This window comes from Drosophila mojavensis, unplaced genomic scaffold (genome assembly GCF_018153725.1).
Source record: "Drosophila mojavensis isolate 15081-1352.22 unplaced genomic scaffold, ASM1815372v1 contig_136, whole genome shotgun sequence".
Classification (NCBI taxonomy): domain Eukaryota; kingdom Metazoa; phylum Arthropoda; class Insecta; order Diptera; family Drosophilidae; genus Drosophila; species Drosophila mojavensis.
In genome coordinates this window covers 24846528-24864789 of record NW_025318667.1, presented here as the reverse complement: position 1 = coordinate 24864789, position 18262 = coordinate 24846528, and the positions used below count along the sequence as shown (strand labels likewise).

Here is an 18262-nt window from a genome sequence, read left to right as displayed (position 1 = left end):
ATTTGTCCGATCTTGTTAAATTGTTAGACATATAAATGTCTGTATACACATACGCATATATATCTATATTTGTATAAATATATATGTGTCTATATATGATAATAACAAATACACACACACATACAGCTACACACCCACACAAATTTCCTTTCATGTTTTGTCCAACAACAAAGTGCATGGCATCTTGTATTTGAATCTCAGACACTAAGTTTCAAAATCGATTGTGAGTAAACAACAACAACAACTAGAGAGCTACTTTAACAACTACAACCAACAAGAAATAAATGCAGTTTGCAAAATTTTAGTGATATTGAAATTTGTTGGCTTTGTATTCGGTTGGGGAAAAGAGGAACTGAAAAACTCTCAGGGTTCTTTGATCCAGTTGATTGTTTCTTAGCTCTCCTGTAAACCTTAATTTCAGTGATCGTCATCCCATTCAAATTGGTATGTCATGTTATGTCATGTTATGTTAAGTTATGTTATGTTCGTTATGTTAATTGTGTCCACTTCAAGTTGTATTGAAGCAGATTGATAGATGATGTTTGAATTGCGGAATGGACGACTGTCGATCAATGATGAAGCACTGTATATCAGTATTGCCATTTTCCCCATAGCACAAAGAGCTAGATCTAGCTGGAAAGGCAACCAAAGAACAAAAAAGAAGCAAACAAGAAGCTAAATCGTGATTTTAACATAATTTTTGAGGTTCTCTGCAAAGTTTGCATATATACATAAGTATTTCTACAATTCTTTTTTTGATTTGTGAAATTCTATCCGATAATGTTGTCAAAAAAAGCTGAAAACAAGCTTTTATAACTTTCCAAGAAGCTTGAATTCTCACTTTCCGCTGTTTTCGAAATTTTCCTGCAATCGGAAAAATGCCAGAGTTGACGAGAAAAGCCAGCTCTTACGGTAAGAGCCAGATATGAAATATGCTGAAATGGTATCAGTGCTGTATACATACGGTATACTCTCGCCTAATAAATATGTTAAGAGCATATGGGTCATGATCATGCTATATGTGATGTTATAATATTCTCAGCCTCTAAAATACCAACACATAAGACCGAAATTTGCAATATTGAGGAGAATAGAATATTTATATTGAAATACATATTTGCAAAGGCGTGGCAAATGGGGAAAAACTAAATAGATTGAGTCCTCCATTTTATGGACCTCATTTCATTTCGTTATAGCTTTCACAGTGTGAGAACTATGTAGATCTATGTAGGTATTCATGCATGATCATGGTATTGAGGACCGTCTCCTGATGGCTTCAAATGGACTGCACGGAAGTGTTCAGCAGTTTACGATCATCAAACATTTGTCCAATTGGGAAACCAGAGAGTATAGAGATACGTTATTATATAAGAATGTATTATATAATTGCAGATATCAATCAGCTGAGTAAACCATAAAATACCCTATCTCAAGCACTAGAAACACTTGGGTATTCAAGAGTATTTACGATGAAAATGATTACCTTCTGGCTGAGAATGTTTGGTCTATGAAGAGACTATGAGCTGACTGCCAATCAGTACAAATATTCCAAAGTTTGCATACATAACTCTAGAGGTATACGTAGTATAAAGGTAAGGCACAGAATGTTTGAAATTTGCGTCACTTCTTATCTAGAGAGAATGTGCATTCACCTGGGGCATTCAGAATCGCGACGAACACTACGGAGCCCAGTGCATTTCCATGTAGTACTTACTCGGGTTTTTCAGGTGTGTAAATGAAACAAAAGATACCAAAATAATAAGTCACATTCGAGATATTGTTGATAAGCGCATTTGTTTAATGAATGCATTTGATAAATTTTTCCACATTTTGTTTAAAATTGTTTAGCTTTAGCTCGAGTCGAGTCGATATGATTGTATAGATAATGTATTGTAAAGATAATGGATATAATAGGAATTCTTTGTTTTTCATTTTCTTTCTTTCTTTTTTTTTTTTTAAGCAACGGAAACGTTAACCTTTTCGATAAGTAATGCGTATAAATTCATCAACTATATATATAGTTATATATATGTGTGTATATATGTAAGTCTATAAACTATGTGGCAACTGCTGTGTTACCTACCGCTCCCTCTGCCCCCCCTCTGTTTTACGTTTCACAATCTTGGCATTTAAACAACTAATAAATACAAAACGTATTCTGCGCACTTCTCTATGGAACTAGCTCACATCATTTTCCTTCGCTTCCTTCTTTTTTTTCTTCTTTTTTTTTTGTCTATATTATTTACAACTTTGGACTAGATGCTGTTTAGGAATATTTACAGTGCTGCACGCAGACCAAGCAAACTAAAAACATAAAAAAAAAATAAAAAAACTATATATATATATATAGATATATAGGACCTACATATATAGTACCTACATGCACAGATATAGCTGTGCAGAGAATGCGCTACGGATAACAATACTCTAAGATCTTAGACTGTAGTAAATACAACGCCATATGATTAGCCAATAGCCAGAGGCGGCCGATAGGGGGCGCCAATGCAGTAGAAAGTAGTGAAGTACGAGTCCCATTTCTGGACAAATTCAATGCCACAAGCGAAAAATCTCTTTGTTTCTCTCTCCTCCGTCGCCGTCGCCGCCGCCACCGCCGTCGCCGTCGCTGGCTGCATCCCTCCCAGATTTAGATGTGCAGTGTGGCGTTTGGCATGTTGACGGCAACGGAAATGGAACCGGAACCGGAGCCGCAGCCGGAGCCGGAGCCGGGATTGGAGCCGGATGCCTGAGCGGCGCGTGCGTCCTTGCTGGATGTCTGCGGCTGCATATCCTTGCACGGGTCGACATCGATCATAACGCAGTCGTAGGCCGGCGGCGGCAGCTCGCACTTGACCACGCTCTCGTAGCTCGGCGGCAGCGAGTCCACAATGCGTAGCACATCGTTCTGCGAGTTGATCTGGGAATCGAGAGGGATTTTGGCTAAGCATAGGGCACAATGTTGTCTATGGCATCGATGGACTTACGTGATGCAGTGCGCCAGAGCCGGCGCGATTGCCGGCCTCGTCGATGGGCCCGGCCCAGATGCAGACGCCCATGCGATGTGTCACATAGCCGCAGATGATGACGCTGATGACCAGCATCCCGATGCCCAGGGCGAAGACCAGCCAACGCGACTCGGGACTGTTGTGCATGTCGTGCAGATTCTTCTCCAGCTGCAGGGCACACAGTATGAGCACCGGCACAGCCACCATGGCCACGAGCAGATCCACGATGGGCCGCTGATTGCCTGGCCCGGCATTCACTGGATAGCGTCCGCCACTGCCACTGCCGCCGCCGCCACCGCCACCAGACTGTCCGCCCTGGTGGGAGTGGGAGATAAAGTTCTGGCTGCTGTTGTTCGGAGTCAAAGTGGAGCGAGCCACCACGATGTTGTGGTTCTGTAGCACCATGCTATCAAAAGAGAGCGATAAAGAGAGAGAGAGAGAAGATCGATTAGTAGGGGTCAGCATTAGTAACAAGTAAAAATGTTGCAGTCGGGCAGTACCGACTGCAGAATACTCATTCTCTCTCGGCAACACGCCGGCTGGATCATTTTATGATTTACCACGCCCTCAACTGGTATATAATTACAGATCAGTAGAGGATGGCAACAGATTGAGCTTCCAGCTTTAAAGCTGCAGAAATCTTATTGATTTGAGTTGTCGATCCGAGGATGTACCTCAAATTTCTTCTTTTGAGATACCAGAATACCCTTTATAATTCGAGTATTTCAACCGGACAGCAAGACGGACATTGCACTTAACCATAATATATATTCTAGATGTTCGTACATAATAAAATAAGTTTTGAGAAAGGTACTCCTAGGTTTCTACAACCGTAGAGTAATTCGAGATGGTACTAGAAGGCTCCATGTCCATATATTTAATATTATTTTATTATAGTATTATTGATAATATGTCAGAGATCTTGGTAAAAATATACTGAATATATAACAGCATTTCAGCTCTGTAGCTAACGCGATCCTTGCGTTCAGATTCGTATTCGATTCATCGACTCTAGTTGCCGTACTGATTAAGACTATATATATATTATATTATTACTTTGGATTAGTGTAATAAAATTTCTTTAATGGTTAGGCTCTGTTCTTGCCAAAGACTTTCGACTGTAGTCGATCTCCTAAGACGATCTTCTACTATGCATCCCAACTATATAGCTGGGATGATTCACATGTAAAACTATCTTTGGAGCATTTAAGTATAAGGATACGTTGAAAATGAAATATAAAAGCCAAGTGAGCAGTTTTGGACCACACTGCTATTATTAACTATAAATATTTAAATATTAATTATACATACATATATACATATGTATTTTCATCATGCATAAATATCGCAATATATTTTTGCAATTCATTTTCAAATATAACTAAATAATTAGTTTCACAGCAGAAGAAGAAGATATCACATCCAGTATGAAACTAAAGCTCTACAAAATGCTTTTCAATTGCAATGCAATAGAATTGTACAGATCGATTACTTTATCAAGTAACTGTACAACTAATATGTAAAGCCCAAAGTCAAGCATATATTCTTATAAACATACATTAATCCCATAAATTAACTTAAAATCACGCTTGATCTATGCTAGAAACGTAGCTTTGACCTCACGAACTAACGCAGCCTTGGGGCGCCCCGATTCGATCTGTTATCGATCTCCATTGGCTGTATCGGCTCTGCGATGTAATTCTTATGTAGTATATCTTATGCGCATACCTGGGATCGAATGCGTTGCTCAGCAACAAGTCGTAGACGGCGCGCATTTTGTATGAGTTTTGATGTGAAATTCGATTACGAATTCGATTTGTTTGGGCTGATGTGACGTGACGTTCGCGTTTTATTGATATCAATTGAATATTTTTTTATATTTATGATTGTTTTTTGTTCTCTCGCATGTAGCTCAATATGAAAAGTGTTCAAGAGCATGTGCCAGCGCTGGCAATCAATTGTCTAATTTGCTTTACTTTTTTTTTATTTTATAACTATATTCCAGACTTTAAGAAAAAGAAACATTGAGTATGAAACATTATAAGCGATTTCATGTGTCTGATCTATCTTCAATATCAAATCGAGTAGTGTCGAATGCCAAACATAAGCCAGTCAGAGGGCTCTAGGCGGCAGTACTCGACGGGCGATACCCTGAACCCGGCATGTCAGTGTCAGAAATGAATTGATCGGTTTTTATCGATAATAAATCAAGTTGTAAGCCTGTACAGCATTTTCAGGAATATACAGCCAAAACTTCAAATCTCTTTTCAGATTCACATTATAATCTGCGTTCAATAACAGACACTCAGATGTAGACTGACGGACAGGCACTTAGACGGACGTATATACAAATATACAGACTGATTTATCTAGATCAAACATGTTCTCCTCATCACGAATAAATGTTCTCTATATAGTCTACCACTCATCCCTATATCTATTAAACAAGTACATTGCTGTGGCCTTACGGACAGACAGACCCTTAGATGGACGAGCGGACGGACAGACAGATATACAGACGGACATGGCAAGATCAACCCAGTTCATTGGCCTTATCAAGAATAACTGTACTCCATATAATCTACAGCGTTTCCCTATATGCACAAATCGCTACGGCCATACGGACGCACAGGCACTTAGACGGACGGACAGATATACAGACGGATAAGGCTAGCTCAACACTGTTCTCGACATCAAAAATAAATGAACTCTATATAATCTACCACACCTCCTTCTACCCGGTAAAAAACAGATCGCTACGGACGGACAAGCATTTAGACTGGCGTATAGACTGATATGGTTAGACCAACTCAGATGGCCTATTTATAAGATCTGTCTTTTACATGGGCAAGTCTCTGCGCTCAAACGGACGGAGACACGCACACATAACCATACGGACAGTCCTGCAGATTGACATGGCTATATAATGTAGTCCATATCGCTTGTACCAAGGCTTCTTGCACCTGTTACACACATTTTCAGAAACCTATTACAGCTTGAAGTCGCGCCGTTAATGGGTTCAGGGTATACACACTTGGGCAACCTTCGCTGGGAATAGAAATTCATTGAAAGGCCGCAATCAATTAGAGGGAAATTGCATAGAAAGTGGGCAACGAGAGTCGCTCAAGTTAGATAATGCGCTCTCTCTCTCCCTGTCTCTCTCTCTCTCTCTCTCTCTCTCTCTCTCTCTCTCTCTCTCTCTTAGCTGTTGTACGATATATGAATATGAAAGGCTTGTTTTTATTGAATTAATACATATATGTAATATGATTTTCCATCTGATACATGTTTCCTAATCTATCTTCTCTATGGAATATAGTTGAGGCTGGCCAGCGCGACGTATACTTGATTTGCAGCTGCTATAACAATGCAGAACAGCTGCACAATCGTCGCGTCGCTTATCAATATGCATTGATGAGCGGCCGGTAGCTCGCGCGTTGATTAGGTGCGATTGCGGGGCGTGACCGGTGGGCGTCAGTGCATCACGAGATTCTCGCATGCACCTGAGCAGCGGCTGATAAGCGGGCAGCCACTATTGGCGCCTGTTGGCGGCCAGCGAGGGGGCTGAGGCACGTGTTCTCTGTATTCGCTTGCCACACGCAGCTGTAGTCTCAATGAATTCAATTGTTTTTTCTTGATTTATATGCATACATATATAAGTGTATGTGTGTGTGTGTGTGTGTGTCTGTATTAAGATACAAATATCAACAAGTTGGCTGACGGGCAGTCGGCTGTCTAGTACCAAGGCGGCCGGCCGTCGAACACCTGCCAATTAACACTTTGAGGGCCAGCACTTTGCTAGTTGGCAACAACAACAACAACAACAACAACTGCAGCATAAGCAACAAATGAACAACACAATAAAAAAAATAAAATAAAAAATAAAATAATAATAATCATAAAAAAATAAAATAAAACACTGAACTGATTGCGAGCTGAAACCGATGCGAGGCGAACCTTACCGGGTTAATGCTGAAGCATAACTGGAAAAATGCATGAGAAAGCGGAAAAAGTACAGCGAAGAAACCAGCGATCGAAGAACGCCCAGAATTGTAAACACAAACTGCATACTGCAAGCTGAAGCACGGAACTGAAGCGCAGAGCTGAAGCGCTGAGCCGCAGTAGAGAACTGAAGCAGAGTCGCTGGAATTTGTCAACGCCAAAGAAAAACGCGAGCAGCGAACGGCAACGCTGCGTATGCGCAATATGAGACAACAGCCTTTGCTTAGTTGTTGCCATTGTTGCCGGTGCCGTCATTGCCGTAATTGTTGTAATTGTCGTAATTGTTGTAATTGTTGAGTCTCTAATGCCAAGATCTTACTCAGACTAACCGGTTCGCACAGACCACAAAAGAAACAATTCAATTTGCAGATACTGAGAGTGACGATACTGACGATATATAGGCATATATATGATATGCCAAGTGAAAAATACAGATATAGAATACATAGATACAGAAGATATAGATACAGATACAGATACAGATACAGATACAGATACAGATACAGATACAGATACAGATACAGAAACAGATGCAGATGCAGATGCAGATGCAGATGCAGATACAGATACAGATACAGATACAGATACAGATACAGATACAGATACAGATACAGATACAGATACAGATACAGATACAGATACAGATACAGATACAGATACAGATACAGATACAGATACAGATACAGATACAGATACAGATATAGATATAGATATCGATATAGATATAGATATAGATATAGATATAGATATAGATATAGATATAGATATAGATATAGATATAGATATAGATATAGATATAGATATAGATATAGATATAGATATAGATATAGATATAGATATAGATATAGATATAGATATAGATATAGATATAGATATAGATATAGATATAGATATAGATATAGATATAGATATAGATATAGATATAGATATAGATATAGATACAGTATCTGTAATACAGATCTACCAGTCAATTGGCTAAAGAGCTGTCACTTCTCAGAGGAAGAAGATCTACGGGCTACCGGTTTGAGCTACAGCAAAGTGGCAGACGACGCGTCGTAGTGGGAAACCAGCTGAGGCGCTGCGAAGTCAGTGGAGTTGCTGCTCTTCATATTATTTCTTTCAGCTGAAGCCAAACAATTCTGATTACCATGGCAATCAATGATGATGATGATGATGATGATGATGATGATGATGATGATTCATAATGCCAATGCTCGGCATAGGAATATCGACCACGTCTCAGCGGCAAGCGCGTGATTTTTAAAGTTTATTTTCATTTTATTCTTTGTTTTCATTTTCCTCTGCAGTCGGTGATAAGCGAGCAAAGAATCCGCTGCAAATGAACGCAGATGCAGAGCCAATCTCATTAATTACAGTTATTGCCATGTCCCAAAGTGGGTGCAGAAGATGCGAGCGATACAAAGATACAACATTAAAGATACAGATGCATATGCATATGCATATGCAGATGCAGATGCAGACAGAGATACCTCGCTCAGGTGGCAGAGTGTAAATATTTATGCGCTGTCAATAACAGTTCCATTATGGCGGGGCCAACGCCGTTGACTGATAAGGCAATGCCACGGACTCCAACGGCGACGGCGACTGCACCCTCGCCCAGCGAGCGGGTTAACGGTAAATGCTTTGCCCTGAACAGATTATTGACTCGCATCAGCAACAACAGCAGCGAGCAGCACCTGCTCAGCATCACTTGCTGATTTATGCGCCTGCTTCGCTCAGTTTATGGGAATCCAATACGCTCGGTGCACTTGACGTATGCGTAACATATTTTTTGGGCTCGCTTGCACTTAGGCGTTGCGTGATTACATTCGCAAAAATAAACTGGCGGCGCCTGAGCAAACCTGAGCGATGATGCAATATTAGCTCTTTAGACTCAGATATTTCAACGTTGCCAGAGGCAGAGACAGAGGCGGGGGCAGCGGCAGAGGCAGCGGCAGAGGCGTGGCCACTGACTCACAAGAAAAGTGCAGTCCATTCATCAGCTAAAAGCGACAAAGTGCTAAAAAGCTTTGCACTATTTATTTGGTTAACGAGAGCCTAATGACAATAATGAGCCACAAATATGTATGATAATGACAATTCCGTCTGTGTTTACCGACACTCACTCTCTGTGAGTGTGTGTGTGTCGATTAGAGTGTGAGAGCGTATGAGTTAATAAGTCTAACTGCAATAAGGAGTAAGCATTGGCATCAGACACAGCCAGACACAGTAAGTAAATGGTCTAATTCCTCTTTAACTTGGAAACACAAAATGTTTTAATATGAATCGAAATATACTAGCTCTGGAATAAACACCTAATGTTTCTTTCTCTCTCTCTCTCTCTCTCTCTCTCTCTCTCTCTCTCTCTCTGTGTCTCTCTCTCCATTTCTCTCTAATCTAAATACACATATCTGCATATCTCTGGCTCAATTTCTCTCTCTCTCTCTCTCTCTCTCTCTCTCTCTTTATCCATCTATCTATCAATTTCTTTAGCTCTGTCTTTCTCGTTATTTCTTTCACTTCCTCTTTCTCAATCTCAATTCCTCTCTCACTATCTGGCTATTTCATTTCATATCTATATCATTCCCTAATAGTGAATCACTATCTCTTTCTCTTTCTTTCTTTCTCTCTTTCTCTCTCACACTCTCAATCCATCACTCCTCACCCTGTCCATTTCTCTAATTATTTCAATTTGTCTATCTATCTCTCTCTTACTCTCTCTCTCTCTCTCTCTCTCTATGTAAGGCAACTTTTCTATAGGAAATATCATTATTAATATTATTATGCGATGGCCCGATTTTAATTCAAATCAAGAACTTCTCCACCATCTGAATTTACATTGTTAATTGTATTTGCATAACTTAACGAGGGTATGAGAATATGGGCGTACGTATTCAAGCGTTTGCATTCGGTTATTTCATATTATATTTTTTGAATGGATGTATTCAAAATTGATATTATTTATACAGGAGCCTTTAACTTGCTAGATTTTATGGTCTTTGAGATATCTTAAAAGACTTGTATTTTTTATTTTGATAAAAATAAATGTGATAAATAAAAAAAAAAAAATATATATATATATATATATATATATATTTAAATATTCTCAATATATATTTTTATTTATATATATCTATATATCTTCATCTACATTACGTATACGCCTCTTGTAATGAGATCGCTGCTCGATGTCGTTTTTAGTCGACTTCATGAAAGCGATCAAATTTATCGCCTAATTAATATAAATTTTATCTGCATGCAGCAGTATTAGATCGATTATATAGCAATTAAAGACAACTACGTGCATAAAGTGTATACCTTTACCTTTGCAATATGTTTTGGGAAACTGAAAGTACTCCAAACAAAGTTGCTAAGCTATTCACTTAAAAATATATTTATTTCCCTCTTCCCAGTGTACTTGAAGCGAGTGAAAATAATAAATAATATAATAAAATTCCTAATCGGATTTTGAGCTACAGATTAAATTATAATGAATACAACTTTTGTTTGTTTGAAATTTTCATTTCCTGTTGGAACTAAGGGCAAACTGACTCTCTCACCTATATCACACTATAATACTCATGACGATTATCAAAATCATCATCATCATCAACATCATTTTCATGATTATTATTGTCGTTTATGATCGTAGCCCCCGCCTGTGTGGCTGTGTGAAAAAATAAGAATGTAAATCATCATGGATGTCATTTCGGATGAAGACGCGCAACGTGCTCGAGTATTTGGCAAACGACGTGCCCAGACGCCTATTTCCACGCACCTGGTGCATTCACATCTCAATGAGCATATTCATTCATAAATTTCAGTCGTGTCGAAAGTGAGACGAGAGCTGTGCAGTCATTGACCAGAGATTTTCACTCAAATGCTGATGACGCTTTATATATAACATTTATATATATATATATACAAATATATACAATTATATACATGTACATATGCAATTACTTGCGTCGCACATTTTATGCGTTGTTTAATAAATAAAACGGTGAAAACAAGGGTGACTGAAAAACTTCCTGGGCCTATCTCGACTCATACAGCCATCAAAATGTCAACGGGGCGAAAAACAACTTTAACAAATTGTCCATAATAAAAGTGGAGCTTGTGATATCTAACTTCGCATGCACACCAAAAACAAGTAAGAGTTCCGTAGTCGAGGCTACTCGACTGCGAGATCACCTTAACCCTTCGAGGAGCTGCTGTTCCCATCATTCTACGCATACCTGGCAAACAACATATGTAGACACGCACGCCCTCTGCCAACTGCGCAGTTGACGCCCCGATTGATTTATTAAATAAATGCCCTTGTAGAGGGACTATCTATATGAACCTTGCACAGCGTAATAATAACATTAAAGGGCTCTAGTATTTGGACGTAGAGTCCAATACCTAACACAGCGGAATATGGTTATAATGACGCTCAAGGGCCCGTCGTTATACCCGGAAGACGCTATAGCCAGATAAGTTTACTCATATAGGTTTTCGTAGCAATAACCGTACATATGATCAGAGTTATTATAACCGGATTCTGTTGTAATTACCAAATCGTTGTATTCATTATATGGAACTATACAGCAAATTTGAAGTATCCAGCTGTTACAGCATTTAAATTAAGCTAAAAAAGCGAATCAAATTATCGATTATTATCGATAAAAATAAATGGGATGAGTTATCAAATAGAAGATCAACTTGTACTGCGCATGTTATATACGATATATATTATTCAAGCCTCAACCTTATGTAGCTTACGAGATCTCGACGTTTATACGGACGGACAGATAGACGTAGCTATATCGACTCAGTTTCAGGATATGTATGATCAGGAATACATATACGTAATGGGGTCTACCATTATGGGGTCTTACTTCTGCCTTTTGTACACACATTTACAAAACTATTGTACCCTAATTTCTCATTTTTAATGGGTTCAGGGTTAAGTAAGACACACATATACATATACATATAAGTACATACACATATAAAAACATATATGGCCCATATTTATAATGGCTCAGGACATTGTTACATTCATGGCACAAACTGTACAGCTCAGTTACGCTCGACCTTGTCCACAGATTGACCTAGAATGATAAATATACGCCCACTGCAGTATAATGATATTATCATAAATTACGCCCTCTCTGAGTAGTAAATGTAGTCTGCAGCCAGCTCACAGTGATTCACACATTTAGCCAAGAGTTAAGCTGAGACCTGATAAGGTCTAAGAGCAGAGTGAGACCTACATATATGGCACATGGCGAATGCTCTCCGAATCATTCAGAATCAGGTCTTGCAACCTTTAAATACGTCTAGTCTTTCTGCATATTGTTGTAGCTTGTTTGTTTGTTTTTTTTTTTCGGAAATGACATTCAATGCAATCGTGCGTACTTCTTGTCTCGCTTGCAGTTTCGCTGGAGGTTCGGTTCGAAGGTTTCCAAGTGTTACCCAAGCTGCACTATCAGCGAATTTCGAATAAAGTATATATGCGGAATAATTATGCACAGAAAAAATTTGAGGGAAAAAAAGAGTTGATGATGAAGACAGTCTAAATGCAATCTGAAGTACAAAAACAAATCACTGTATGATAAATGTATATATTATGTTGACATATAATATGATATAGGGAAATTTAATATAGCATTAAGCTAAATTCTGAATTCTCAGCTCTATGAATTAAGAAATATATCTATTATATCTATATAAGTATATACCAAGTATACAACTCTTTAATGGTTATATAAGCAAATCGGGCACTACCGACTGCAAAATACTCATTCATGGCCCAAGCACTGCCAGATCCATTTTCCGATTTGCCACGCCTTTAATGGGCAGATGGGAAAAAATCTTGACACTTCATTTATACTCTTTTTACTTTTGTGAATGAGTATAAAAATGTTTGCCTATATAACTAATCCATTTAAAGATCTCTAAATTCTCAATCATGACTTTAGATAATATTAGATATATTATTAGATTATATTATTTCAGAGTTGCTTCATATTCAACATCAATATACTCCCGTAGCCCGCATTCCCAAGTAAAGGGTATACGAAATAAAAATAACATCAAATAAAACTGAGTTGTTGTCCCTGAGTTGCCTGAGTTGTAAAGATGTTCGCTTCCATTTCGTATTTCGTATTTCGTATTTGTGTTTTGTCGTTGGCTTTGAGTCAACTAAAATAATACGAATTACAGACGGTAGCAACAGCTACAGCTACAGCTAACAGCTACAATTGCAGCTACATACAGGCCATAAAAAGCTGGCTTTGAAGCTGATAAACAGATAATGGAAATGGCCAGATGCGTCATCCTGCAACTGTGACGTCCGCAGGCATCACAAGTGCAACTGTGTCCAGAATCTTCCGTCCTATCAACGAGGCGATAAGCAGACCCAAAATCTATACTATGTGAAAATGTAATGCAGGCAAGTCAACTGTATATGTGCTATTTATTAGCTGCGAGAGATATATCAAATGATCAACTGTTGCCAGGCAGATCTGACTCGATGTATATGCAGCTTATCACCTACAGTTGCAAAAGATTTCCAGATGATATACATATGTAGATCCCTAAGTCTCAGCAAACCAAGTTGAGCTCCATTCGTAGTGCAGTTACTCGCAGACAAGCATACATATATACTCGTATAATGCGAAATGATATATACAAAAAATATTCATAGAATTGTATACAAATGAAATGTATATTGTAAACAGTTTTTAATTGCCGCTAGCCTTATCAATTTCCTATATTACAAGATCAAGAAATCTTTGTGGCCTTCATGAAAATTAAATGAAATATTTTGATATGATACATACATACATATACATATACATATACATATACATATACATATACATATACATATACATATACATATACATATACATATACATATACATATACATATACATATACATATACATATACATATACATATACATATACATATACATATACATATACATATACATATACATATACATATACATATACATATACATATACATATACATATACATATACATATACATATACATATACATATACATATACATATACATATACATATACATATACATATACATATACATATACATATACATATACATATACATATACATATACATATACATATACATATACATATACATATACATATACATATACATATACATATACATATACATATACATATACATATACATATACATATACATATACATATACATATACATATACATATACATAACATATACATATACATATACATATACATATACATATACATATACATATACATATACATATACATATACATATACATATACATATACATATACATATACATATACATATACATATACATATACATATACATATACATATACATATACATATACATATACATATACATATACATATACATATACATATACATATACATATACATATACATATACATATACATATACATATACATTCAATTTCATTTGTGTTACCCTTACAATATCAGGAAGGATTATAATTTGAAAAATACAGGGGATCTCGGAGTCGAGCAGTCTAGACTACAGATCTCTTACCTGCAATTCTTGGGGAATTAAGATCTGCTGTTTGGGGTTTTTTTTTGTGATGAATACACAGTATATTTTGTATTTTGTATTATCCCGCCTTCCACAGAAAGTGAATGATTGGATAGAGTCAGGCTGCTGCAGTGCTGCCTGAAACAGTTCTTAAACTAGTTTCAGATAATTCAGTTTATATATATTATAGCTAACATAGCTAACAATTATAGCTAATAGCTAATCCAGTCTTTCGTACTACCAGCGCGTGGAAATAATAACAGCAATTCCGAAAATAACACGGGCCCATAGAACTTACATAGTAATGGGAGCTTGAGGAGTTGTGGATCTGGATCTGAACTGTCTATAAGCTGGCAGGCAGCGAATGCTGCCCAGATCTGTAGGACCCAAGACAATTGCGTCCAATTGCGGGGCGGCAAGACTAATCGAAGCGGCATTCGCATCGAGTGTGGCCCACATTGTTGATGTAACTGTAAACCATGTGTATAGCGTGTCACAGCTGACCCATTCCCATAGAGAAGCACCAAAAGCCAGAGAGAGGAGAGAAGAGGGAGCAGGGACTGGGCCTGGGGCTAGGGTTGTGGGAACGGCAGCATTAATGCATTAATTGATCGCAGCGCCGCTTAATTGTGAGTCTCTCGGAATCCGAGTGGCACATGAAATTTGTGGCGTTGTCGCATTTGATTGACTAAATTACGCATTGCTTCAAGGACAGGCAAGGGGTGCGAGAAGGGCGAGACGCGGGAGCTAAGCAACAACTTGCTGTAAAAGTTCTAGACGCCGCTGAGTGGCTTGCTCAGTGGTACAGTGGTTACTCGTGATTCCTGTTTTGATCACGTAGCCATTTGACAATAATTGGAACTCGTTCCAATTTTGCATTTTCTTGCTCTTGTTTAGTTTTTCTTGTTTATTTGCCATTTTCCACTGATATGAAAACATTTTGCTCTTATTATTATTATTTATTCGTGATTTTGTTGTCGTTTAGCTGGACTACGTAAGAATATAAAAAAAAAAAAAAAAATGAAACAAAAAATCTATATATAGAAAGCACAAGCAAAAACAAAATCAAAACAGAAAAAATGCTAATGTTGCTGCTGACGATTTTTGTTTGGGGCTTTTGTTTTTAATGTATTTGGCTCATGTGTTGCGGCTATCGCCAAATTGTGTATAAAAATCGGTTTGCTTTTATATATGTAAGTATGTACATATATATTTAATTGTCTTTCTTATCGCTAAAAGTACGTATGTGGTCTAAAATGCAAGTGCTAAAAATTTGAATGTGCCTTTAGCACGACATCGATCGCAGCCGATAAGCACAGTAATCGATTAGTAATGTGTGCCTCTGCAGGCAACTCGAACAGCTGATCCTGCCGAACAGCTGTTGCGGCTGCCCAGCAAAGGAGCGTGCTTCGATTCCATGCGTGCCATTTAACATCGGCGTACGCTTGAGCGTTTGTTTCTATTCTCTTGTTGCCACTTATCGCGGCTGCGTCTCAAGCCTAACGCTCGCCGCCGACCCCTGGTCACCCTAACCCAACCCACCCATCGGCCATCCCATTCAGCGAGCAGCGCGCGGCAGCCAAGCACAGCTGAGGAGCTTTATTTATAGACGCATAGACGCACACAATGGCAAACGGGAAAACGTAGAGCGAACAAATGTTTATGTTTGCTAAAAAGAATTTACGTTTCTTGTTTTGGTTTTTTTTCTTCTTTTTTTCCCTGTTTAATATGTAATTGTTTTGTTTCTTCATTTTACTCACTTGAAACTGTTGTGGTGTCACTCTCTCTCTGTCTCTCTTTCTCTCTCTATTCCGTCTCGGTGTTCTTTGCTATTTATTCGGTTTCCTTTTGTCCGTGCTTTATCGTTCTCGAGGTTTTTCGACTGGCGAAATTTCGTTTCGTTTTTGTTTTCACATTTACATTTCAAAGAACAGCACCAACCAAAAAAACAACAACACACTCGAAAAAAAAAACACGAATTAATAACAACAGTGAAACGTAACGAACAATTTCAGTTACTGTTGTTTTTATATTGGCGAAATATTTGATTATCTTGTGGCTTTATTTGAATTATTGTGCGACTGTTGCTATGTTGTTGTTGATGTTGTTGTGCCTGAGATCGAGAAATACACACGCACGCACACGCACACGCACACCTACATACACATGTATAGAGCGTCTGTCTGCTTTTGCGGCAAGTTGAATGCACTTTTTGGCAATCCAACGGATGCGCGAATTCAAATACGAATTCGAGTTCGAATGCGACCGAATGCGTTCTACCGTTATATAGCTCTATCGACGCTCGCGCTGGTGCTGGCTCTGCGCGTACTCGTATCGCTCCTGGTTGAGCCAGAGATTGTGATCCTCGCAGCCGCTCTCGATGGCCTCACGCCTTTGCACCATCCCAGCTCTGCCTCCAGCTGATGATGAAGACGATGATGACGATGATGACGGTTGGCGATGGCGATGATGATGTTGTGCAAGTTTTTCTTCTTCTAGTTCTACTTCTTGTTTCTTATTCTTCGCCCTGTTATTGATCTCAGCAACTTTCCTTCAAGGCTGTCGCTGCCTCAGGCCAGTTGGAGCCGAATGCCAGCAACTGTGACCAGTTCTGGGCACGTTAAGGATCTAAACTGGGCTGTGAACTTTAGACCAAGACAACGACCACGTCTAAAAGCACGACCACTACCACGACCACGACAACAGCAACGGCACAGCGTATACGTGACGGACCGGTCTTTGGGAAGCGCCAAATAGAACGATGCCGATACGAAGACGAACTCTGTGGATCTCGTTTGGGCGTGCAACTTTCGAAGATCTGCTGAACTGAACCGTTGGCAAGCAGCGTTGAGCAGCAACTGTTCGGACGAGTCGAGCATTATTGCTGAGGCTGTAGCAGCCACAGAAGCTGCTGCCGACGTCGTCGTCGACGTCGTTGTCGTCGTCACTGTTGGCGTCGCTAGCGTCGCGTCGGCGATCATCGAAGATGCAGCCCCAATACCGCACAGTGGGTCTAATCTAAACTTGTGATCGAGTGATTATTTGCTATTCTGAATATCTAATCACTATTTTATTTATTACTAATTATTAAATTTTTAAACATTGAATTATTTATTTATGTGTAAAGATATACTATATATGATTTAGATGATAATGTTTTTTATTATTATTTTTATTAACTCGTTTCCATGTGTGTATAGTTGTCTTATTTTTGCAAAAATAAATATTTTAATTCACTACTCAATGAATTATCTAATAATTAATGACTTGTTTTCATATATATATATATAAATACATTAAACCATTTGTTGTCCATAACCATTTATTAAATAATAATTAATTTTTTGAAATGTCCTCTTATTTAGATATCTATTGTATTGTGTTTCTATGTATGCATTTTTCTTGATTTACTATACATACATATATAGTAGCCTAAAAATTATTTAATTAAATTTTAGATGCACACATATGAAATTGTTTAATTTTTTTTGTTTTTTTTTCCGCCATTATCTAATTAATTACGTATTATTAAATGGCTAATTAATAATTTAATTGTGTACATAATTCAATAAATTAAATATTAATCAAAAGAGTTCAGTAAAAATTTATTTCTTTATACTTTTTATTTGATTAAAATCTAACGAAAAAAAATTAAAAATTCGG

At 38.0% G+C, this 18262-nt stretch overlaps 1 protein-coding gene across 2 annotated transcripts; it reads right to left on the bottom strand.

The window, feature by feature from the left end:
- Window positions 1-1775: 1775 nt before the first annotated feature.
- LOC6584640 lies at window positions 1776-16696 on the bottom strand. 2 transcript variants are annotated; one of them, XM_002010248.4, is made up of 3 exons: window positions 16360-16696; window positions 2982-3408; window positions 1776-2914 (listed from the first exon to the last, which is right to left on the bottom strand). In XM_002010248.4, the coding sequence occupies exons 2-3, from the start codon at window positions 3405-3407 to the stop codon at window positions 2645-2647; spliced, it is 696 nt and encodes a 231-aa protein (XP_002010284.1). In that variant the 5' UTR covers window position 3408; window positions 16360-16696; the 3' UTR covers window positions 1776-2644. The 2 variants fall into 2 exon arrangements, with proteins under 2 accessions (XP_002010284.1, XP_015017066.1); XM_015161580.3 differs by lacking the exon at window positions 16360-16696 and adding an exon at window positions 4731-4812.
- Window positions 16697-18262: the final 1566 nt, after the last annotated feature.